We start from the raw sequence: 25268 nt of genomic DNA on the forward strand, positions 1-25268 counted from the left end.
GACTGGGTAGAGCAGTGGAGGTTATCTACCTGGATTTTAGTAAGGCTTTCATCAAAGACCCTCATGGTAAGACCTTCCAGAAGATTAAGATCCCAAATTAAACTAATCCCTTCTGCCTGCCCTTGGGCCACATTCCTCCACTTTCTCCAGATTCATGTGCTTATCTAAAAGCCCCGATCGTATCTGCCTCCACCAGCACCCGCTGACAATGTGCTCCACCCTCCTACCATTCTCAGTGTAGGAAACGTGAACTCCATCTCCTTTCAGTTTTTCTCCTCTCACCTTAAATGCGTGCCCTTAGTGTTAGGTATTTCAACTCTGACCGCCAGCCTGATTGATGCACCTCAATTTTATAGACATCGATCAAGTCTCCCTTCAGCCTCCGATGCTCCAGAGAAAACAACCCAAGTTTTTGTTATAAGCCTTTAATCCAGGCAGCATCCCAGCAATCCTCTTCTGCACTCTCTCCAAAGACTCCACATCCTTCCTGTAATGTGGTGACCAGAACTGAACGCAATACCCTTAGTGCGGCCTAACCAAAGTCTCAAAGCTGCAATATGACATCCTGACTCTTGTACTCAATTCCCTGATCAATAAAGGCAAGCATGCCATACACCTTCTTTACCACCCTACCTACTTTCAGGGAGCTACAGACTGAACCCCAAGCGCTCTCTGTCCGTCAGTGCTGTTCAGAGTCCTGTCATTAACTGTGCACTTTGCCTTAACATTCAATCTCCCGAAGTGCAGCAACGCAGCTTACCCAGATTAAAGTCCACCTACCCTTTCTCTGCAGATATCTGAAACTGATCTATATTCCACTGTATCCTTTAACAACCTTCTACACTACCCACAACTCCATCAATCTTTGCATCATTTGCAAATTTGCTAATCGACCCATCTATTTTTTTCATCCAAGTCATTTAGATAGACCACAAACAGCAGAGATCAGAGTACGGATCCCTGGGGAACATCACTAGTCATGGGCCTCCAGCCTGAAAAAACACCCGTCCACCGCTACCCTCCATCTTCTATGGGCAAACCAATTCAGAATCCATGTGACCAAGTCACCATGGATCTCCTGCATCTTAATCTTCTGGATGAGCCTAACATGAAGGACCTTGTTGAAAGCCTTACTAAAATCAGTGTGAACAACATCCATTGCTTTGGACTCATCGATCACCTCAAACTTTAAACAAGTTAGCGAGACAGGACTTACCTTGTACAAAGCTAACTGTCCCTAATTAGGTCATGTTTTTCTAAATCTATCCCTAAAACCCTCTCCAATTGCTTCCAATACAACTGACAGCCATCTGACATGAAAAGGTAAGAGTTTCAGGGTGGGAGCAAAACATGGAGAAGCTGTTCCCTTACTGTCAGAGAGTCCGGAACAAAGGTCATAATAATAGCTGATCAAGTCAAGAAAACTTCACTCCAAAATGAGGGGCCAGGATGTGGAACATGGTGTCAGCTAGAGTAATCGATGCAGAGAGCGTCTAGGTTTCCAAAAGGATGGGCATGAATGCAACAGAAAATGAGAGGCATTATGGGTGAGGAAAGAGAATTAGAGTGGGGAAGGCTCGTGTTGGGTTTTAACTCCAACATTGTCCCGTTGAAGCGACTGACCTATTGTAGTGTAACTTTTCTATTTCTGCAGAACGCCGCGTAAAAGCTTTGAAATGTTGACCTGCAGCTCTCGTTGGTTGCTTATTGTTGCACAGCCAATGCACTGAGATGAAATATGGTTGTGCAGATAAGAGGAGGCGAATGAGTTAAGGTGAAAGAGGTGGGTAAGCCAAGGTGAGACTGGATGAGCCAAGATGAAGTGGGAGTAGATGAGACAATTTTGGATAGGAATACAAAAGGCTAGGTGAGGTGACAGTGAATCATCAGCCAACCTTGAGAGCTTTCAAGTTTGGTTTTGGCAGGCTCGTTTGACAATAACATAAATGTCATCTTCATACTTTAACTTAGACAATGCAGAGTGAGGTGTGTAAGTTAACGGGTATTGAAGGAAAAACAAAAGATTCCTCTCAATAGTCCATTCTGATAACATTAGCATTGAAAAATCAAATATATTTGAACAGAAGGCTCTACATTCATAGACTGTCGGTCAGTGTCATCACCATAGTCCCCCAACAGCTAACTTGGTAAATGCACGGTTTGATACGGCACTAACCAATACACAGATTCACATTCGTGTTTGTCTGTACTATCCTTGCCACTTCCACTGTTGAGGTTCGGGGGTTAAGTGAGTTGACCAGGATCCTTGATTTCTCACAGCCAGCCCAACTCTACAAATTCCGTTTGTAAACCACGGTACACTTTCTTCCCCACCCATGTTACAACTTAAAAGGAACAATCACCAGGCACTACCCACCAGGTGGGTTAGGTACCTAACCAGTAGAGGAGAGGGCAGGGAATGAGGGAAGGAACTAAATTAAGATAGAGTTAGAGGAGGGAATAACGCAATCCAACTCCATGAACACAGTTCTTTCTTCTCCTTCTTGTTCGTCCATCTCTGGGCACATTACACACAGGGAACAAAACGGCCTTCAAAGTGAGGCAGACTGACACTGAAGTCATCATTGAAGTGGAGTGAACAAGGAGTAGCTATTCTGCTGAACAATGAGTCTCTGGAACTGGGCTCAAGATCATTATTCTTCTGTGGCTTGCAATACAATTGAAAAATTGAACATTTTCTGGTGCCTTCATCGCAAAATTAACTTTCAGGTTTCTCAACGACAAGACTTTTGAATCCAAGCACAGAGACACAGATTTGGAGCAAGAACAAATTGGTAACGACATTGCAATAAAGGGGTTGCAAATTGGTGTCCATTGGAACTAGGGAAAACTGTATTTCAGGCTTTTTTTTAAAAAAAACAGTTGGTCACCAGGACAGAAGGCAATAGCTGGGATTAACCAGTAATAATCAGCACCAGGTTTGGACTTTCCCATTAAAACTCAGTGGCATCAAACAGGTATCCAGTGCGGCTCCCCAATCAATCTCATCACCAGACACTGCTCAATCATTTATAAATGGTCACAAATGGCAATTCATGAATCCAGGCAGTTGGATAACATTCAGAATGTAAATGGAATGATACGTTAGCAATAGGATGCTACTTAATCCCACTTGAGCAATGTCTCAAAGTTGGTTCTAACTCATCTGGTAATTTCTGTGGAAAAGAACCTGAAAAGTGCCAACAGTCCCAGCTTAAGCAGACTGCTGAAACCCAGTGATACGCCCCTCCCGATTTCTGCAGGGGATAAACTGCATGTGTAATAACGTCAGAAAGGCTGGCCACTTCCAAATTTCCAGAACGCTGAAACTGTGAATCGCAGCATCAATTCTATTCGATAGAGGCTCTACGGAATTCACAAACTTCAAATTTGGTCAGTTTGGGGCTGGGGGAGGGTGGGGAAAGAGGGAGGGAGAGAGGGGAGAAAGATGTGGGGGTTGGTGTTGGCTTTGGTGTGAGGAAAGTGTTCATTACAAGCGATGACCAAAAAAAGAAGGTAGCCATATTATAGGCTTTAAGCGATTTAGGGAGGAAATGGTGAAGATGCCAAGCAATAGAAATCAGAGCCAGGTGAGAATTTTGGGGGGGGGGGGGGGGGGGTGGGAAAGAGTGCAGAGATCTGGGGCCTGGTGTGTGGAAGGTACAGGTTTATACAGTGGAACAAGATCAAGGAATGGATTTGCAAACAAGCAGAGCTGCTTGACAAGCGACAACACCTTGCACAACGTGAGCTCTTATTCAGAAGCACAGATAAATCAACTCATTTCTTCAATTAACCAGCATCTGAACTGGGGGCATCAAGGAAAGAATTGGTTTTGAGTTTGATTTCAATTTGATGGGAAGTGGGATGTTGGATGGCACAACTGAGAACTAACAAATTCAAAACATATCAAACAGGGGGAATCAAACTAGGACCTCACGTCATTCAATATTATTACCATCAAAAGAATTCCCCCACAATCATCATCCTGGGGGTCCGATTGACCAGAATCTGAAGTGGAATAGCCATAAAAATACAATAGTTATAAGTTGAGGTCAGAGGTTGCAAATTCTCTGATACATAACTCTCTGCTAATTCCCTAAAGCCTGTCCACCATCTAAAAGGCAGGGTCATGGAACACAGCCCACTTGCCTGGATGGTTGCAGCTCCAACACCACACAGACAGCCTGACACCATCTAGGAGAAAGCAGCCCACCTGATAGATACCCCATCTACTACCTTCAACATCCACACCTATCAGCACTGACCGACTGTGATAGCAGTGTGCACCATCTCCAAGGTGCACTGCAACAATCCTTCAAGGATCCTTTGATAGCACCTTCTAAGCCCATGACCTCTATTATCTTGAAGGTCAAGATCAGCAAGAACACAAGGACACTGCAATTTGCAAGTTCCTCTTGGGAGTCACACAGCATCCTGATTGGCAACAATACCACTGGGTCAAAACGTGGGACTGCCCTCCTAGCAGTGCTGAGAGTGATCCTCACTCAAAGGACTGCATCAGTTCAAGAGATAGCTCATCTCCTGAAAGGCAATTCGGGATGGGCTTTCAAAAGAATAAATAAACTTCAAGAAATCCAGACTGCAAAGTTGTTGATGGAGGACTCAGCTTCCTATTGTCCAACCAGCAAATAACCCTCAGTATGTGTAGTTCAGCTCAGAGCTCGATGCCTGTAAATATAGTCTTGTATACGTGAGAGATATTTGGGTTTGTTTGGATATAGTTAAACTCAATGTTTATTTGTTTGTTTGGAGTGAGCGGAGACCATCTATCTGACACGTTCTGTTCTGCCCTGCCCATTGTTCAGACTTTCAAAGTCAGATTCACACATTCAAAACCTTGGAGTGCTCTCGACATAGCTCCTATACCCAGATAATAAAATACACTTCCACAAATGACGTCAAACGCAGCTTACGACCATCGTCCTGTCATTCAAAAAAAAAATCAAAGGCAAATGAGGGTGGAGGGACCGAGCACAACAACCCCAACAATTCAACTCTCATCCAATTGGCAGTGTGTCATACAAGGGCTCATTCTTTCTCATGAATCTCAAAGTATTTCTCATAACCCCAGAGGAGCCCTTTCCAGGATCATGTCCCTTTTGTTTAGCTTGAAGTTGAACTGCTGTATTAACCCTTCCATAGCACGAGACCAGTCAAGAATTTAGCCAACTTATGTCAAATCAGTGAGCAGTGATAAATCCTTTCATTTCTCACACATCTTACATTTCAAGCAATGTGCTGGAAAACAAAAGGAGATTTATAGTCATACTGCACAGAAACGGACACTTCAATCCAACCTGCGCATGGCGACCAGCAATCCCAATCTGACCTAGTCCCATTTGCTAGCACTTGGCCCATATCCCCCTCAACCATTGCTGTTCAAATAACCATCCAGATGCCTTTTAAAGTGTTGTAACTTCACCTCCCTCCACCACTACCACTTGCGCCTCATTCCATTACATGCACCATCCTCTGCATGAAACCATTATCGCCTGGTCAAATCCTTAGGGGAGGTTGGAGGTTGAGGGGTGACCTTATAGACATTCATAAAATCATGAGGGGCATGGATAGGGTAAATACACAAGGTCTTTTCCCTGGGGTCGGGGAGTCCAGAACTAGAGGGCATAGGTTTAGGGTGAGAGGGGAAAGATATAAAAGAGACCTAAGGGGCAACTTTTTCACAGAGGGTGGTATGTGTATGGAATGAGCTGCCAGAGGAAGTGGTGGAAACTGGTACAATTGCAACATTTACAAGGCATCTGGCTGGATATATGAATAGGAAGGGTTTGGAGGGATATGGGACTCGATTAGTTTAGGATATCTGGTCAGCACGGACGAGTTGGACCAAAGGGTCTGTACTTTACATCTGTATGACAAAGACTTTGAAATGCCATCCGCATTACTGTGAGGGTATTTGATTTATCCATAGCTTACTCCCACATAAATACCAAACAATCATTGCACTCGTGTGTAAAAGAGCATGACACCTGAAAGAAAATCTTCAAACAATGCAGTAGGATGATTTTTATCTGCCTGAGCAGTGCTGGGGCTTCCCCCTGTTATGCTGCATTATCCCCTTCCTTATGTGCCAACTCAAACACACCACCTCCGACAACACAGACCTCGTTAGTTTCGGAAGAACAGAAAGCTGCAACGTAAAGGGACTTGGGGGTCCTAGTGCACAAAAAACCAGAATCGACAGAGAGAGTGTGGTGCTGGAAAAGCACAGCAGGTCAGCCTTGCCCCCCCCCCCCCCCCCCCCCCAGGAGCAGGAGAGGCATCGTTTCTGGGCTAAGCCTAAAAACCAGAAAGCTAACATACAGGAGGAGCAGGTAATCAGGAAGGTTAATGGAATGTTAGGCCTTATTTCAAGGGGGTTGGACAGTATAAGAGTAAGGAATTCTGCTGCAATTGTACAAAGTCCCAGTAAGACCATATTGGGAATACTGCAAGCAGTTTTGGTCTCTTTAAGGAAAGATATCATGCCATTGGAAGCAGTTCATGGCGATGATCCCTGATATGATCAAGGTTTAAACAGTTTGGGACTCTACTGACTGGAGTTTAAAAGAATGAGAGATTGTCTCAGAATGAAAAGGATGCCAATTTATGACCAAGGTAAGAAGGAATTTCTTCCGAGTATTGTGGGTCATTGGAATTCCTTGCCATGGAGCCGTGGAGCCTTGTGTACATTTAAGGCGGAGATAGATTCCTGATCGGGGAAGGGCAGGGAAGTGGGCATGAGGAATGTCAGGTTAGCCATGATCTTACTGAATAATGAAGCAGACTCGAGGGACTGAACCATGTGGTCCTCTTTCTTTTTCTTATAGTCTTTTTTTGAAAGATTCATGGGATGTGGGTGTTGCAGACGAGGCCAGCATTACCCAGAGGCAATGGAGTGTCAGCAACATTGCTGTGGGTCTGGAGTCAGACGTCATTCAGACCAGGGGAAGATGGCTGTTTCCCTCCCTAAAGGACATTAGTGAACTAAATGGATTCTTCTGACAATCAACAATGGACTCATGGTCATAAATTAGACTCTTACTTCCAGATTTTTATTGAATTCAAATTCCACTGTCTGACTTGGCAGGATTTGAACCTGGGTCCTCAGAACATTAACGGGGTCTCTGGGTTAACAGTCTGGTGATCATACCACTAGCCTACCTGCCTGGATGGCCACTGCAGCGAGGCAGCTATTACATTGATGGATCCTCAATACATACATCTCTATCTCCCACCGGTCACTAACATTAAGATCAAACATTACAGATTTCTCCATTTGGAGCCAGGTGGGTAAATATGATGGGTTACTGGTTGTTGATGTGAAGAGCAAACACCAACCAGGTCTGTTTGAGCCAAGGCTCTCAACCTCCAACTTTGACTGGGGAGAATGGTCACTCAGTCAGGGTACAGGGAATTCTTGGGGATATCTGAAATGCAGGTAAAAGATCGGGACTTCCACTCCGTTGAGAACAGGAAGACGACGAATAGCTCGGATATCAGAAGCTGGGAATATTGCAGCAAGTCAGTCACCTCCCGACTCCTCACAGCCTGTCCACTATCCTTAAGGCACAAGGCAGGAATACTCCCCACTTCCCCAAATGGTCGCAGTTCCAACAACACTCGAAGTTTGACATCAACCAGGGCAAAGTAGCTCACTTGATTGGCACCATATCCACCCTCAACTTTCACTCCCTTCACTACTAATGTACAGTGGCGTCAACGTGTACCATCTACAAGATTGACTACAGGATCTTGCCTAAAGCCCCTTCACTGGATCTTCTGAACTCAATACCCTCTTCTACCCTGAAGGACAGGGTCAAGGGCATCAAGTTCCCCTCCAAGTTACGCAATCTTGACTTGGAAATATATCAGCATCCCTTCAGTGATGCGGAGTCAAAAATCCTGGAACTCCCTCTCAAACAGCACTGTGGGTGTTCCCACACCAAATGGATTGCGGTGGGTCAAGGTGGCAGCTGACCACCCCCTACAAGTGGTCATGAGGAATGGGGAGTAAGTGCTGGCCGGTCACACCAACCTCTCATGAATGAACAGAAAAAGCTTGGGCAATAGCGGAGAGAGATGCACCCGTAAGTGTGACAGGCAAAGTCAGGAATTCCTGCACAGAAAACATTCAATCCTGATGCAGAATGAACAAGCTTCACATGAAATCAAACCCAATTTTCCACTAGCAACAGTAATAATCTGGGGAGGGCCGCTTTTAACAACTTGACCAAGATTGGGGTTAGAAAGTTTATCCAGAGATGTGCAGGTTAGTGAATCGGCATTGCTAAACTGCCCATTAGTGTCGAGGGATGTGTAGGTTTGGTGTACTAGTCACAGTTAAAAATGTGGAGGAATGGGTTCGTGTGGGATACTCTTTGCAGGGTCAGTGTGGACTTGTTGGGCTGAAGGGCATGTTTCCACACCATAGGGAATCGAAGATTCTAAGCTGAATGCTACTCAGTGAGAAGCCAGCTAGAAAAGGTTCATTGAAATGTATAGCACTGATGGGGAGTCTTCTGACCATTGTAGCTGTGCTGGGCACTTTGAACGAGACATGTAGTTAATCCCAGCCCCCCACTGTGTCCTAACAGCCTGGTGAATTTTTTTTACCCATTCAAATGTTTGTCTGATACTGGATTTAAGGTTCCAGTTGAATCTGCTCTTTCAAGCAATGCACCCCTGATTCACTCAGGACTGACTGTTCGGGAGGTGGGGAGGGGGGGGAAAAAAGAGGAGGTGAGAAGCCAATTGCAGCTTTTCCAACTCCAGAAATCCCAGCTGAATCCTGTTGGCAAAGGCGGAACAGAGGTGACCACGGGGAGAAATAGGGTTGGACAGGACGGTTCAGCCTCTCTTTCCTCTCCCCCCCCCCCCACTCCTCAGAGCCTGTGTTCCCAGTCAGCCTCAGTAAAGAGGGCACTTGTAAAACAAACTGCAGGCAAGCAAGAGAAAATGCCTGGGATCTCAGAGACTTGTGGGGAGCACAGGGTCACAGGTTCGGCCACAGAGCCCAACTAAGATGGGGACGGGGGTTACTTACAAACGAGACGCAGGCAGCCAGCAGGAGAATTCGCACCAGCAGCTCCTCAAACTGCTCCAGCACAAGCTGCCACAGAGACTTCCCTGGAAAATATACAGAAACCAAGACTCATTAGTGGTGGACAGGCTGACAGATTAGGCACATTTAATAATTAAAACTGCAGTTTGTCTCAAAAGAAGGAGAACAACAGGCAGGTTAAAAAAAAAGCAGGGTGCATCATTCAAGGGGCCCAAATGTTGGCATCAACTTCCAGCTCAGGAACACAGGAGGAAAACGTTATCCGGAAGATGTCTGGAAAATGCATAGACACCTAATTGCAATTTTTGAGAAGATTTGTAGCTCAGGTTGTAAGTTTGCTCGCTAAGCTGGTAGGTTTGTTTTCAGATGTTTCATCACCATGTTAGGTAACATCATCAGTGAGCCTCTGGTGAAGCACTGGTGTTCTATCTCACTTTCCATTTGTGTGTCTTGGTCGGTTGTAGTGGGTGATATAATTTCTGGTTCTTTTTCTCAGAGGTTGGTAAGCGAGGTCCAAATCGGTGTGTTTATTGACAGAGTTCCGGTTGGAATGCCATGCTTCTAGGAATTCTCATGCGTGTCTCTGTTTAGCCGGTCCTAGGATGGATGCGTTGTCCCAGTCAAAGTGGTGCCCTTCATCTATGTGTAAGGATGCCAGTGATAGTGGGTCATGTCTTTTGGTGGCTAGTTGGTGTTAATGTATCCTGGGGTGGCTAGTTTCCTGCCTGTCTGTTGTTGTAGTGTTTGTTGCAGTCCTTGCAGGGTATTTTGTATATGACATTTGAGACTCTACATCGGACAGACAGACAGGAAAGTAGCCACCAGGACACACAAACACCAACTAGCCACCAAAAGACATGACCCACTATCACTAGTATCCTTACACATAGATGAAGGAGGATACCACACCCATCCTAGGACAGACTAAACAGAGACAGACAGACAGACAGACACACACACACACACACACAGAGGAATTCCTCAAGGCCTGGCATTCAAACCAGAACTCTAATTAACACATCGATTTGGACCCCATTTACCAACCTCTAAGAAAAAGAACCAGCAATGATATCACCAAGACAAGACACAAATAGAAAGTGAGACAGAAGACCAGTGCTCTGCCAGAGGCTCACTGATTGTGTTACCTAGCATGGTGACGAAACATCTGAGAACAAACCTACCAGCTCAGCGAGCAAACTCATAGACCCTATATTAGCTTGACAAAAATAAAAGTGCAACATTTCAATGAGCCAGAGTGCACCCCACCCCCCCCCAACCTCCAGTGGAAGGATTGCAGGATGGAGATCAAGTCATGACTGGAACAAATGATGCCTCCCATAGTTCAATAGTCAGCAATCATTTACAGGCACGATGCACATCATAAGCATCGTACCACTTGGATGAAATATTGCGCAGTCAATCTCTTGGGAGAGGAGTGGGTGGCTGCTTCAGTGTGGCGGGTTGAGAGTCTGTAAAACAATAGGTTGGTTTGAAAGAAAAAGAAGCACTTTGTGGAAAATAAATGTCGAGCCTGTTACCCTGACAGCAGCAACAGATCGCTCAGATTGACTGTGGTGTGTGTGTGTGTGTGTGTGTGTGTGTGTGTGTGTGTGTGTGTGTGTGTGTGTGTGTGTGTGTGTGTGTGTGTGTGTGTGTGTGTGAGAGAGATGAATTAACTGCGGTAGGGTTTCGTAGACACATTCTGGCTCTTACATTATTAAAACGCTCATCTCCAGGTTAAGGCTGGTGGCTAAATATATGCAAGAAAGTATAATGCACAAGTTGACAAATTGGTTTTTACTCCCTTTTACGTTTAAATTATTCAGTGCAGGACCTTTCTCAGCTAATTGTCTTTATGACACTAAAGGACACTCTGCAAAGAGGTGCCCCCCCATCATCCCACCTATCTGACAGCACTTGGCAGCTCCACAAAGCCCTGACTCCAGTCCAGCCAAACAGGCTGAGCTGGGACCTGCAGCATGTCTCACTCCATCCCAAGTTGCCGTGGAAACAAGTGGCAGGATCTGGAAGCACACAGCTCCCTTCACAGTGGCTGCTTTCCAAATGGCAGCCCTGACAGAGAATTAGGAGCAGTTGAGTCACTTCTCCCTTTTTAAATTCTTGGAATTCCCAACAGTGTTGCTGGAATAATGTCATTACACAAACCGCTTTGTTACAAGATGGAGACTCATCCCCGTCTTCGCAAAGGCAATTAGGAACGGACAATAAAACGCGGGCCTTGCCTACAACACCCACATCCTGAGGGAGACATACAAATCTAAAGTGAACAGGAGCACCTGATTATGCTGTAGATCTCAATGCAATTACATTCAAAAGAACTTGTTGGTACATGTCACAACTTGGCTCCATCCACAGTTTAATCACCTACAGGTTCCCAGTTCCTGAACAGCAGACACCTAGCTACAGCATGGTGAAAGACAGTGTATCAAACTAACCAGGGTGTCGGTGCAGTGTTGGGGCCCACTCAGGTACGCCTGTGCTACTTTCAAACACTAGGTTTGCTTATTGCACCAGGTTAAAAAAAAAGGTAAAAACAATGACTGCAGATGCTGGAAACCAGATTCTGGATTAGTGGTGCTGGAAGAGCACAGCAGTTCAGGCAGCATCCGAGGAGCAGCAGCAAAATCGGTGTTTCGGGCAAAAGCCCTTCATCAGGAATAAAGGCAGAGAGCCTGAAGCGTGGAGAGATAAGCTAGAAGAGGGTGGGGGTGGGGAGAAAGTAGCCATGCTACTTTCTCCCCACCCCCACCCTCCTCTAGCTTATCTCTCCACGCTTCAGGCTCTCTGCCTTTATTCCTGATGAAGGGCTTTTGCCCGAAACACCGATTTTGCTTATTGCACCATCAGCCGTACCACCCCAAAACAGAACCAAGACTGAATACTAGCAATCAGTAATTTCTGACTCTCCTGAGGCAGCCTTCCTACTATAGAGATCATCTGACTTACAATTGCAATGGGAGATTTACTTGGTTTCCATGTTTTCCCAAAGATGTGGAGAGATGGAATTCTGTAACAACTCCACAATTGCAAACAGGCCTAGTTCCACCTCAGTACTGGTTTTAACTTGCTGAAGCAGATGAGATTACTTTGTCAAGAGAATTCTATTCTGCTGATATCATTCCCTTGACTCAGCTACCACAATTATCTCCTGGTCTGTCACCAGTAGAGTCTGCAGAAGACTGGGGGGCTAATCTTCACCACAATTTGACTGGCTAGTACTCAGTCCAATGAGAACCAGGCAAATAGTTCAGTCATTTGGGAAAAGTGACTCCAAATTATTTTCTGCTCAGTGAGATATTCCTGACTCCAGGAATCAGGGATCCCAGACTCAGTATGTAGATAGGGCGACTGGGGGAAGTTGGGTAGAGGTTTGGTGCTCAGCAACGAGCCAGGCCAGGTGTCAGATGTCTTGGTGGGACGGCATTTCAGTGACAGTGACGCCGACTGTCTCACCTTTACCACGGCCATGGAGAGGGATAGGAAGGTATTTAATGTGGCGGGGGTAGGGGGGGGGCCATTATACTGCTGTTAGGCAGGAGCGGAGGAGTACAAATTGGGAACATTTGATCTACAGGAAACGCACAACAGAAATGTGGAGGCTGAATAAGGAGCACTTGTGAGTGTTGGATAACTTTGTCCCACTGAGACAGGCAAGGATTGGTAATGTGAAGGAGCTTTGGGTGACAAGAGGAGAGGAGCTTCTCATCAAGAGGAAGAAGGAAGCTTACTTAAGATTGAGGAAACAAGGCTCTGGCACAGCTTTAGAGAATTACAGGATAGCTAGGAAAGAACTCAAAGAAAATGGACTGAGGAGAGCTAGGAGGGGGCACGAACGAGGCTTGGGAGGAAGGATTAGGGAAAACCCAAAGGCGTTCCACACTTACATGAGGAATAAGCAAATGATCAGAGAGAGGGTAGGGCCAATCAGCGATAGTGGAGGGAACATGTGTCTGGAGCCTGAAGAGGTGGTGGAGGCCTTAAATAAGTGTTTGGCTTCAGTATTCACGAGAGAAAGAGCAAGCGATATATCATTGTTGAGAGTGAGAACACGGTGGACCAGGTTAATAGGCCCAAATAGCTCGATGTTATGAAAGTGGATGTGCTGGAAATTCTGGGAAGCATCAAGATAGATCAGTCCCCAGGGCCAGACCAGATATATCCAAAGTTACTAAAAAAATTAAGGAATGAGCTTGCTGCACCTCTGGCAATGATCTTTGCATCCTCACTCTCTACGGGAGTAGTACCGGCTGATTGGAAGGAGGTGGATGTTGCTCCTGTGTTCAAGAAAGGGAATAGGGAAATCCCTGGGAATTACAGACCAGTTAGTCTCAGGTCAGTGGTAAGTAAGGTACTGGAAAGGATTCTGAGAGACAGTTTTTCCAAATAACCATAAATTCTTAGTTTGATTAAAGATAATCAGCATGGATTTGTGAAGGGCAGGTCATGCCTCACAAACCTTATTACGTTCTTGGAAGATGTGACGAGACAAGTTGATGAAGGTCGAGCAGTGGATGTGGTGTATATGGATTTCAGTAAGGCATTTGATTAGGTTCCCCATGGTAGGCCCATTCAGAAAGTTAGGAGGTATGGGATCCGGGGAAATTTGGTTGCCTGGATATGGGATTGGCTGGCCAAAAGATGATGGGGAGCGTCTGTGGATGGAAAGTATTCCGCCTGGAGGTCGGTGACCAGTGGTGTTCCACAGGGATCTGTTCTTGGGCCTCTGCTCTTTGTAGTTTTTAATAAAGGACTTGGGTGCGGAAGGTAAAGGGTGGGTTAGTGAGTTTGCCGATGACACGAAGGTCAGTGGTGTTGTAGACAATGTTGCTGGCTACAAGACATTGACAGGATACAGAGCTGGGCTGAGAAGTGGCAGATGGAGTTTAACCTGGATAAATGTGAAGGGATTCATTTTGGAAGGTTGCATTTGAATACAGGGTTAAAGACGGGATTCTTGGCTGTGTGGAGAACAGTGGGATCTTGGGGTTCCCGTACATAGATGCCTCAAAGTTGCCACCCAAGTGAATAGGGTTGTTAAGGCAGCTTATGGTGTTTTAGCTTTCATTAACAGGGGGATTGAGTTTAAGAGCAGTGAGGTTTTGCTGCAGATCTATAAAACCTTAGTTAGACCACACATGGAATATTGTGTCCAGTTCTGGTCACCTCATTATAGGAAGGTTGTAGAGAGGGTGCAGAAGATATTTACCAGGATACTACCTGGATTGGAGGGCTTGTGTTTTGAAGAGGTTGAGTAAGTTAGGACTTTTCACACTGGAGAGGAGGAAGAGAGGTGACTTGATAGAGGTGTACAGGGTAATGAGAGGCCTAGATAGAGTAGATATCCAGAGACTTTTCCTCAAGGCAGAAATGGCTGTCACAAGGGGTCATAACTTTAAGGTGATTGGATGAAGGTATAGGAGAGATATCAGATGTAGGTTCTTTACACAGAGTGGTGGGTGTGTGGAATGCACTGCCAGCGGTGGTATAGAGTCAGAGACATTAGGGACATTTAAGTGACTGCTGAACAAGCACGTGGACGGCAGTAAATTGAGGGGTAGGTAGGCTTGGTTGAACTTAGATTAAGGTAAATGCTTGGCACAGCATGATGGGCTGAAGGGCCTGTACTGTGCTGTACTGTTGTATATCCCAGAGTGCTCAGTAAGATTATGGTCACCAAGCACAAGAACAAAAAGGAGACGTGGACAAAAAAAGAGAATATCAGAATAGATGCCTCGGAGGTTTTTGAAGGAGTTGAGGGAGCAGCAAAGCGAGGCCCTTAACTTGGAAGGCCAGATGACTGAAGGAGTGACTCCGAATGCTGGAGGGAGTAAGAGGTCAGTATCAGAACTGGGAAGTCTTACAGTAGAAGGTGTGGCCTTGGGTCACACACTGCTGCCAAGACCAACTGGTCCCCATGTAACATATACCACGAAGATTGAGTTCACATTAAGACAGATGTCTTAAGTTTATTAAAAACACTTGCAATTTACATTGCTATAGGATCTTAATCTATGTTTACTGCAGTTACAAATACATTACATGACTAACACATATAAGGCTGACTAACTAACTACATACTACAGAAGGGAAAGGGGGAAGAGGAGCACAGCATTAGTCATTGGAGACTCCATAGTTAGGGGGACAGACAGGAGGTTCTGTGGGAATGAGAGAGACTCACAGTTGGGGTGTTGCCTCCCAGGTGCCAGGATTTGTGATATCTCTGATCGAGTTTTCGGGATGCTTGAGGGGGAGAGGGAGCACCCCCAAGTCGTGGTCCACATAGGGACTAATGACATGGGTAGGAAGAGAGATGGGCATCGAAGGCAGAAATTCAGGGAAGGTGCAGGGAGGGTGGGTTTTGGATTCCTGGATCATTGGAGCTCCACGGTATGTGGGACCTCTACAAACAAGATGGGCTTCACCTAAACCAGAGGAGTACCAATATCCTGGGGGTGAAAATTTGATAATGCTCTTCAGGTGGGTTTAAACTAATTCAACAGGAGTATGGGAACCTAAATTGCAGTTTGAGTACACAGGAGGTTGATAGTAGTGAGATCAGGAATAAGATTTCAAAGTTGCAAGAAGGCAGCAGCAAGCAAGAAGTTGGTTTGAAATGTGTCTACTTCAACGCCAGGAGCATCCGGAATAAGGTGGGCAAACCTGCAGCATGGGTTGGTACTTGGGACTTCGATGTTGTGGCCATTTCGGAGACATGGATAGAGCAGGGACAGGAATGGTTGTTGTAGGTTCCAGGATTTAGATGCTTCAGTAGATTAGGTTAGATTACTTAGTGTGGAAACAGGCCCTTCGGCCCAACAAGCCCACACCCACCATACCCCTACATCTACTCCTTACCTAACACTACGGGCAATTTAGCATGGCCAATTCACCTGACCTGCACATCTTTGGACTGTGGGAGGAAACCGGAGCACCCGGAGGAAACCCACGCAGACACGGGGAGAACGTGCAAACTCCACACAGTCAGTCGCCTGAGGCGGGAATTGAACCCGGGTCTCTGGCGCTGTGAGGCAGCAGTGCTAACCACTGTGCCACCATGCCGTAAGAACAAGGAAGATGGTAAAAGAGGAGGTGGTGTAGCATTGTTAGTCAAGGACAGTATTACGGTGGCAGAAAGGACGTTTGATGAGGACTCGTCTACTGAAGTGGAATGGGCTGAGGTTAGAGACAGGAAAGGAGAGGTCACCCTGTTGGGAGTTTTCTATAGGCCTCCAAATAGTTCCAGAGATGTAGTGGAAAGGATAGCAAAGATGATTCTCGATAGGAGCAAGAGTGACAGGGTATTTGTTATAGAGGACTGTAACTTTCCAAGTATTGACAAAGAATACTATAGTTTAAGTACTTCAGATGGGTCAGTTTTTGTCCAAAGTGTGCAGGAGGGTTTCCTGACAGTATGTAGATCAGCCAACAAGGGGCGATGCCATAATGGATTTGGTAACAAACCAGGTCGGAGTTAGGTTGGAGGCAGGTGAGCACTTTGGTGATAGTGACCACAATTTGGTTATATTCACTTTAGCGATGAAAAGAGATAGGTATATACCGCAGGGGAAAGGACAATTATGATGCGATTAGGCAAGATTTAGGACACATAGGATGGGAAAGGAAACTGCAGATGGTCCAAACGAAATGTGGAGCTTATTCAAGGAGCAGCTACTGCGGATCCTAAATAAGTATGTACCTGCTGGACAGGGAGAAGCTGTCGAGCACGAGAGCCATGGTTTACTAAGGAAGTGAAGTCGTTGGCAGATAGGATCAAGGAAAACCCTAAGGCTTTCTATAGGTATATCAGGAATAAATGAATGACTAGAGTAAAATTAGGGCCAATCAAGCATTGTAATGGGAAGTTGTGTATGGAGACAGAGGAGATGATATGGGAAGTGCTAAATTAATACTTTTAGTCAGTATTCACACTACAAAAAGACAATGTGGTCAAGGAGAATACCGAGATACAGGCTACTAGATTAGATGGGATTGAGGTCCATAAAGAGGTGTTGTTAGCAACTCTGGAAAGTGTAAAGTTCCCTGGACCAGATGGAATTTATCCCAGGATTCTCTGGGAAGCCAGGGAGGAGATTGCAAGCCTTTGGCTTTGATCTTTATGTCATCATTGTCTGCAGGATTAGTGCCAGAAGCCTGGATGATAGCAAATGTTGTCCCCTTGTTCAAAAGGGGAGTAGAGAGACAACTCTGGAAATTATAGACCAGTGAGCCTTACTTCAGTTGTGAGTAAAGTGTTGAGAAAGGTTATAAGAGATAGGACTTGTCATCTAGAAAGGAATAAGTTGATTAGGGATGTTCAACATGGTTTTGTGAAGGGTAGGTCATGCCTCGTAAATCTTATTGAGTTCTTTCAGAAGGTGACCAAACAGGTGGATGAGGGTAAAGTGGTTGATGTGGTGTATATGGATTTCAGTAAGGTGTTTGATAACATTCCCCACGGTAAACTATTGCACAAAATATGGAGGTATGGGATAGAGGGCGATTTAGTGTTATGGATCAGAAATTGGCTAGCTGAAAGATGACAGGATGGTGGCTAATGGAAAGTATTCATCCTGGAGTTCAATTACTAGTGGGGTACCACAAGGATCTGCTGTTTGTCATTTTTATAAATGACCTGGATGAGGGCGCAGAAGGATGAGTTAGTAAATTTGCAGATGACACGAAGGTCGGTGGAGTTGTGAATAGTGATGAAGGATGTTGTAGGTTACAGAGGGATATAGATAAGCTGCAGAGCTGGGCTGAGAGTTGGCAAATGGTGTTTAATGCAGAAAAGTGTGAGGTGATTCACTTTGGAAGGAGTAACAGGAATGCAGAGTACTGGGTTAATGGTAAGATTCTTGGTTGTGTAGATGAGCGAAGAGATCTCGGTGTCCAGGTACATAGATCCCTGAAAGTTGCCACCCAGGTTGATAGGGTTGTTAAGAAGGTATACAGTGTGTTAGCTTTTATTGGTAGAGGGATCGAGTTTCGAAGCCATGAGGCCATACTGCAGCTGTACAAAACTCTGGTGCAGCCATACTTGGAGCTTTGCGTACAGTTCTGGTCACCCCATTATAGGAAGGGTGTGGAAGCTTTGGAAAGGGTTCAGAGGAGATTTACCAGGATGTTGCCTGGTCTGGAGGGAAGGTATTATGAGGAAAGGCTGAGGGACGTAAGGCTGCTTTCATTAGAGAGAAGGTTGAGAGGTGACTTAATTACGAGATAAGATAATCAGAGGATTAGATTGGGTGGACAGCGAGAGCCTTTTTCCTCGGATGGTGATGGCTAGTACGAGGGGACATAGCTTTAAATTGAGGGGTGATAGATATAGGACGGATGTCAGAGGTAGTTTCTTTACTCAGAAGTAGGGGGTGGAACACCCTGCCCGCAACAGTAGTAGACTTGCCAACTTTAAGGGCATTTAAATGGTCATTGGATAAACATACGGATGGTAATGGAATAATGTAGATTAGATGGGCTTCAGATTGGTTTCATAAGGTTGGCGCAACATCGAGGGCCGAAGGACCTGTACTGTGCTGGAATGTTCGATGTTTACTGCCTCCATTGCACTGTCACTGGGGTTTTTACTCAGGAACATCACATGCCGTGATATCAAACTGTCTTAAATGATCCTCAACCTCCCTGGGATCTTGGCAAAGTGATGTAAAAATCATGGAAAGACAAAAGGGAGGACTAAAGCTTTAGAGGCCAATTTACTGAGGTGCAGAGGACCTGCAAGAGCATTATGGGGTGGTTGAGTATAGATACAGCAAGCAGAATAAATAAAAGTCAGAGATGTACAGCACGGAAACAGACCCTTCAGTCCAACCCGTCCATGCCAACCAGATATCCCAACCCAATCTAGTCCCACCTGCCAGCATCCGGCCCATATCCCTCCAAACCCTTCCTATTTATATACCCATCCAAATGCCTCTTAAAATGTTGCAATTGTACCAGCCTCCACCACATCCTCTGGCAGCTCATTCCATACACGTACCACCCTCTGTGAAAAAGTTGCCCCTTAGGTCTCTTATCTCTCTCCCCTCTCACCCTAAACCTATGCCCTCTAGTTCTGGACTCCCCAAGAGGGTATGAGGAGTGGAGCATTGACTCAAGTAGTGATGGAGGAGTTTGTCCAATTTGGGGTTTGGATTAGACAGAGGATAGAAAAGACACGACAGGATGATTAAACGTTTGGTCAAAAGAGAACATTCTGACATTGGATCAGAATGTGGAATCTAGCTCAGGATTTTGTTTTGGGTATAGACAGCCTTGAAACTGGGAATGTTTCTTGTCAATTCTCTCCTCTATTTGGTAACAATCACACTCGTATGAAAATCCACCTTTTGTTTAAAACAATTTGTTCATATTTTATCTTTTCTTCACAGTAAAATCAAAAACACCAAAAGGAGATTAACAGGCCATCGCAAACCCAAAGCAATTCAAAAATCAGTTCATTTAAAATTCCAAAATGGAAAAGTTAATATTTACCTTCTTCAGCTGGCAATTCTGGTTCAGATGAAACATGGAAGAGAAAAAGAAAAAAGAATAAGTTAGTCAAACAACAAACAATTGGTGTCGGAGGACAGAGAGAGTTTACAATGGAGGCTCTCGACCTATTAGCAGCTTCCAAATCATTTATCTATCAAATATTGATTTGACAACTGTATCCGATAACAGACAGGTAACTGCCATACTCACTGCAAGTTAAATCAGTTAATGATCTGGTTATATTAAAATGTAAAAGTGGTGAAGGTATCTTAAGAGCCAATCAGTACTTACTGATCCTACTAACACTGTGTGGAACAAAGTTATGATTTGGAGATGCTGGTGTTGGACTGGGGTGTACAAAGTTAAAAATCACACAATACCAGGTTAGAGTCTAACAGGTTTAATTGGAAACACGCTAGCTTTCGGAGCGTCGCTCCTTCATCAGGTGTTTATCAGACAATCATCTGATGAAGGAGCGTCCCTCCGAAAGCTAGCGTGTTTCCAATTAAACCTGTTAGACTATAACCTGGTGTTGTGTGATTTTTACCTTGGAACAAAGTTGGTCATTTGAACACAGTTCTCCACTATCTCCCTCTGTTTGAACTATCTTAACTGGAGCACTGTAAAACTGCAAATGGAATTGCCACACAGAGTTTCTATATTCATCACTCCCCAAACAGAATGCAACCTGACCCAAGACCAACTGATCAGGAAGGGAATTCAAATGAACAAGCTGGCATTTTCATCTCAATTTTCACAACTTCACAGCACCTTGAAGTGTTTTGTGGATTGGAGCCACTGTTATGTTGGAAGTAAATTTACACACAGCAAGGTCTTCCAAACAATAGATTAGATTAGATTACTTACAGTGTGGAAACAGGCCCGTTGGCCCAACAAGTCCACACCGCCCCGCCGAAGCACAACCCACCCATTCCCCTACATTTACCCCTTCACCCAACACTACAGGCAATTTAGCATGGCCAAACCACCCTGACCTGCACATCTTTGGACTGTGGGAGAAAACCGGAGCACCCGGAGGAAACCCACGCAGACACGGGGAGAATGTGCAAACACCACACAGTCAGTCGCCTGAGGTGGGAATTGAACCCGGGTCTCTGACGCTGTGAGGCAGCAGTGCTAACCACTGTGCCACCATGCCGCCCACAAAATACTATGACAAAGACCAAATAATCTGTTTTCCTCATGTTGACTGGGGATAAATATCAGCCAGGACACCCTTCATAAACTCCAGTAACAATTGTCCTCCAATACAGTGGCACAGGATCTGTACAGCATGGTGGCTCAGTGATTAGCACTGCTGCCTCACAGCACCAGGGACCCAGGTTCGATTCCAACCTCAGGTGACTGTCTGTGTGAAGTTTACGCATTCAGCCTGTGTCTGTGTGGGTTTGCTCCCAGAATCTAAAGATGTGCAGATTAGGAGAATTGGCCAGGCTAAATTGCCCACATTGTAAGGTGCATTAGTCAGGGGTAAATATAGGGTAAGGGTTACTCTTCGGAGGGTTGGGCCAAAGGGCCCGTTGCCATACGACAGAGAACCTAATCTAATCTGTACATCTAAAGAGAGAGCATTTGGGGCACTCTAACAGTGCTGCACCTCCCCTCGTACTGTAATGGAATTGTTAGACAAGATATGAAAACCCACAGCAAGTATGTTTCATTGCTGAAACTCAACCGGATTTTAAAAATGACATATAAAAAGGAATAAATACAAAAGAACTGAAGCATTCACAAACAGAAATATAAACTTGGGCTATTTTAATGCATCGAGCTGAAACAAATTCAGGAGTTATATGTTCAGGCTCTGTAGGACAGAGTTAGGTTTCAAACAGCTCTTAGCCCAGAAGATGGGTGCCTTTGGAGTAGGATATTATTTTGTGGAGTCTTTCTGAAGGCCCTGAGAAACAGCAGGAACACTGCCCGGATAAACCGGAAAAGGTCAGATTGTATTAAATTGATCCGCAATACAAGATATTGCGAACAGGGACAACAGAGCCAGTGAACTAGCTACCCAAGTTAGTTGGGGAAGACTTTCACAAACTTATTTTTGCCTAATGAGCCTTAGGTTTTCCATCCACTTTGTCTATCTCCTGAGGAGAGCCCAGCACAATGCTCCAGGCATCAGGAATGTGGGGGAAAATGGGTCTCAGGGAAACTGATGGATGTTCCCTGCATGCTTTCTGGAACCTCATACATACACTTGTACGTGTGCAGCTCAGTTACTTGGATAATTGTGCACAAACGCAAACTTATTTGGAAAAAGTTAAGCTGCACAGACCCGAGAGAGTATTTGTGTTTAAGTATGAAATGGGACAGAGCTTTTCCAGTTAACAGTGTGCTTGCTTCCACAGTACAGCTCTTCAAAGACTGATTGAGGAATCTGTCCAAGATGAGAATAACAGTCATTGAAGATGGAGATTTGTTTCAATGTTCATTCATTTAAATGCTTCCTAATTCACTAAACATTCAAGGAAAATGTAAACATGCTTCAAATTGATTTATGAAACTAGATAAACAAGTAAAAAGTTCAGACCAAACGATAGACAGAACTGTCTCTCAGGGCTGGTGGATTAAGACTTATATGGGCTCTGCTTTAGCATGAAGATTGTTAGCTAACGGTTGTTTATCTGTCAGGAAGTCACAATTTAACAAATGAATGCTTAATCTGTTTTGTAGGAAATGCAAAACATCTTCAAAATACATCCGAACTAAAGCTAATATCTGCCATCACTGACCTCCAATCCCACAGGGCTGCTCATCAGGGGACTGCAAAAAGAGTTTTTGCACACAATGGGTGAATTGCAAAGAAGGGCTGTTTGGTTTGGTCAATTCTCCACGTCCGAATTACCACCAGGTGCAAGAATGTAAATGAAACATTTCCTTGACACCCTGGAAACGTTCACCTCAATATTGGGAGCAAGTCCTTCTCGCATGGGTCTACTTTATTAGAGAGTGTTAATGTTGGCCTTCTTTATAAATTAATTGATCGTTAGAAGAACGAAGCTTCTGAAGTGATTCCCACATGCTGTCCCATTCACAGGATGTCTACACACGCCACCTTCAGCTGTTTCAATGACCTGCCCTCCAACACAAGGTCAGGAATGATTGGCACGGTGGCACAGTGGTTAGCACTGCTGCCTCACAGCGCCAGAGACCTAGGTTCAATTCCCGACTCAGGCGACTGTCTGTGTAGAGTTTGCACGTTCTCCCCGTGTCTGCGTGGGTTTCCTCCGGGTGCTCCGGTTTCCTCCCACAGTCCAAAAATGTGCAGGTCAGGTGAATTGGCCACGCTAAATTGTCTGTAGTGTTAGGTGAAGGGATAAATGTAGGGGAATGGGTCTGGGTGAGTTGCACTTCGGAGGGTCGGTGTGGACTTGTTGGCCCGAAGGGCCTGTTTCCACACTAAGTAATCTAATCTAATCTAAAATAGGATGTACGCTGATGAATGCACCATGTTTCACACTATTCACAACATCTCACATGCTCACACCCTCTATGGCTGCATGCAAGACCAGCACAGCATTCAGGCTGTAGCTGATAGGTGCTACGTTAACAGCCATACCACAACAAGGAGGTCAGGCAATGACCATCATCAACAAGGGAGCATCTAACCTTCTCCCAATCACATTCAATGGCATCACAACCACTAAATCCTGGCAAAATGTCACAACTGGGTTCTGGACAAATGCAAACAAATGAATAGTTCTCAAGTATGTACAGTTCAGCAGGACTACATTACATTTGTCCCCTCAGTTCAGCCTAGTTCCAGGAAGTGTGGCATCACACACAACACCAATACAGTCCTGCTCGAGTATTACTGCTATTAATGCCTTCGGCTCTAAATCCCCCATCACCAACTTTGCTGATGACAAATAAAAGACTCAGTTGCATCAGCCAAATAAATATTGTGGCCACAAGACAAAGACTGGGAATTCTGCAGCAAGTAACTCACCCTCTGATTTCCCAAAGTCTTTCCAACACCTACAATGTGTAAATCAGAACTAACAGAGACTTCCTTGTGCAATATATTCTTTGTGATTCATTTCCGAGTCAGAATGATATGGAATTCCTTGTGTAAGGAAGTCTATGCCACGCTGACATGGAATGGTATCACCCTTCCTTCAGTGTCGCTGGGTCAAAATTCTGGAACTGCAGTGGTTCAAGGTGGTAGCTCATCCCTACCTTCTCCAGGGTAATTTGGGATGGACAAGCAATGCTGATTCAGACCATGATACCCGCATCCCACTGACAAGAAAGAAAAAGGCTCACGTCACCTGAACACCACCAAATTTGCCTGCACGGCTATCAGAACAAACTAAACATCTTTCCATATCAGCAACTCTGGGCAGGTGAGCTGATCATCAATCTAAAACACACACAAAAAAAGGTGTAAAACCCTGGATCCTAGGCTAAAGGAGAGGCACCTTGAACAGGAGAGAGTGGTGAGACTATGACATTTGCTGACCAGGGAGTGACAGACAGCAGACATGCATCGAAACGGAGAGTGGAGAAAGAAACGTGAAGGGGACGTGAACAAGAAGCTGTGATATTTTACTGAGCTGAACTAAGCTGGGACGGTCTGAAGGACAATCACCAGCCAATCCTGGTAGGTTGAACAGCCTGTTTTCATGTTAAAAACACTCTATAGCTCCATAAGCGGTGATCAGAGTCAGAGACGTACAGCACGGAAACAGACCCTTCGGTCCAACCCGTCCATGCCGACCCGATATCCCAACCCAATCTAGTCCCACCTGCCAGCACCTGGTTCATATCCCTCCAAACCCTTCCTATTCATATACCCATCCAAATGCCTCTTAGGTTTGTAAGAAAAATATAAACAAGGCTTGTTATAGCTGTACAAATGCAAAAGCAGGCCTTAGATGTTCAACATGAACCCAGACACCAAACATCTGGCAAGTGCATGGCTGACTCCCAGCACTTCCCTCTAGGTTAACAGGCTGATACAACAATGTTATTAGACTCAGATATACATGGTTCACTTTTATCAACTAAAATCTAGTGAGCAATATTAATGGTTCAAATTAATTCAAGGGGGGGGGGGGGGCAAGATTTATTTTCAAATTAAAGACAGACACAATCAGCAATGGAATGGTCGAACTAAAAAGCAGGACATGAGGGCAGCAGTCTGGTAACAGGAACTCCCTACACTGTTATCACTGAACTATCCCCTCCTGCACCACGCACCTTGGTACTGGTGTGGTGGCATGTTTGTGCAGTTGTGTACACAAACTTAACCCTTCTGGCAACTGCAAACCTCAGCTAATTTTCCATCAACTGGGTTTGTAGCATTGAGTGTTCATTTTCCTTTGCTCAATTTATGAAAGAAAAGTTTATTGCTGATTCTGAGCAACAAAGGGGGTGTAGAGACACAAACAGCTCTCTTCCTTCACCTCACCATTGACAATCATGACTAGAATTCCCTCTCCGTCTCTCTTTTAAGCAGCTCCCCTTCTCACCAAGTTTTGAATCACTAACACTGTTGTGTTGAGTATTGTCTCACTGTCGTCTTTCAGATGATGCCTCCCTCCATGTCTTGGAATAGGCTAGTCCAACTATTTTTTTTTGGGGGGGGGGGGGGGTGCGGTGTGGAGGTGAAAAGAGGGAAAAAAAGGGAGGAAATCAAATGAATCTT

At 45.0% G+C, this 25268-nt stretch overlaps 1 protein-coding gene across 2 annotated transcripts in view; it reads right to left on the reverse strand.

Moving 5' to 3' along the window:
- atp2a3 (ATPase sarcoplasmic/endoplasmic reticulum Ca2+ transporting 3) overlaps positions 1-25268 on the reverse strand; it is a 203760-nt gene that overhangs the window by 151477 nt on the left and 27015 nt on the right. For both annotated transcript variants that reach the window (XM_072589319.1, XM_072589318.1), the window contains exons 2-3: positions 19595-19612; positions 9068-9150 (exon numbers count right to left, since the gene is read on the reverse strand). In XM_072589319.1, the coding sequence (XP_072445420.1) occupies positions 9068-9150; positions 19595-19612 (101 nt within the window). The remainder of the gene's footprint in view (positions 1-9067; positions 9151-19594; positions 19613-25268) is intronic.

Source organism: Chiloscyllium punctatum, chromosome 19 (genome assembly GCF_047496795.1).
Source record: "Chiloscyllium punctatum isolate Juve2018m chromosome 19, sChiPun1.3, whole genome shotgun sequence".
NCBI lineage: Eukaryota > Metazoa > Chordata > Chondrichthyes > Orectolobiformes > Hemiscylliidae > Chiloscyllium > Chiloscyllium punctatum.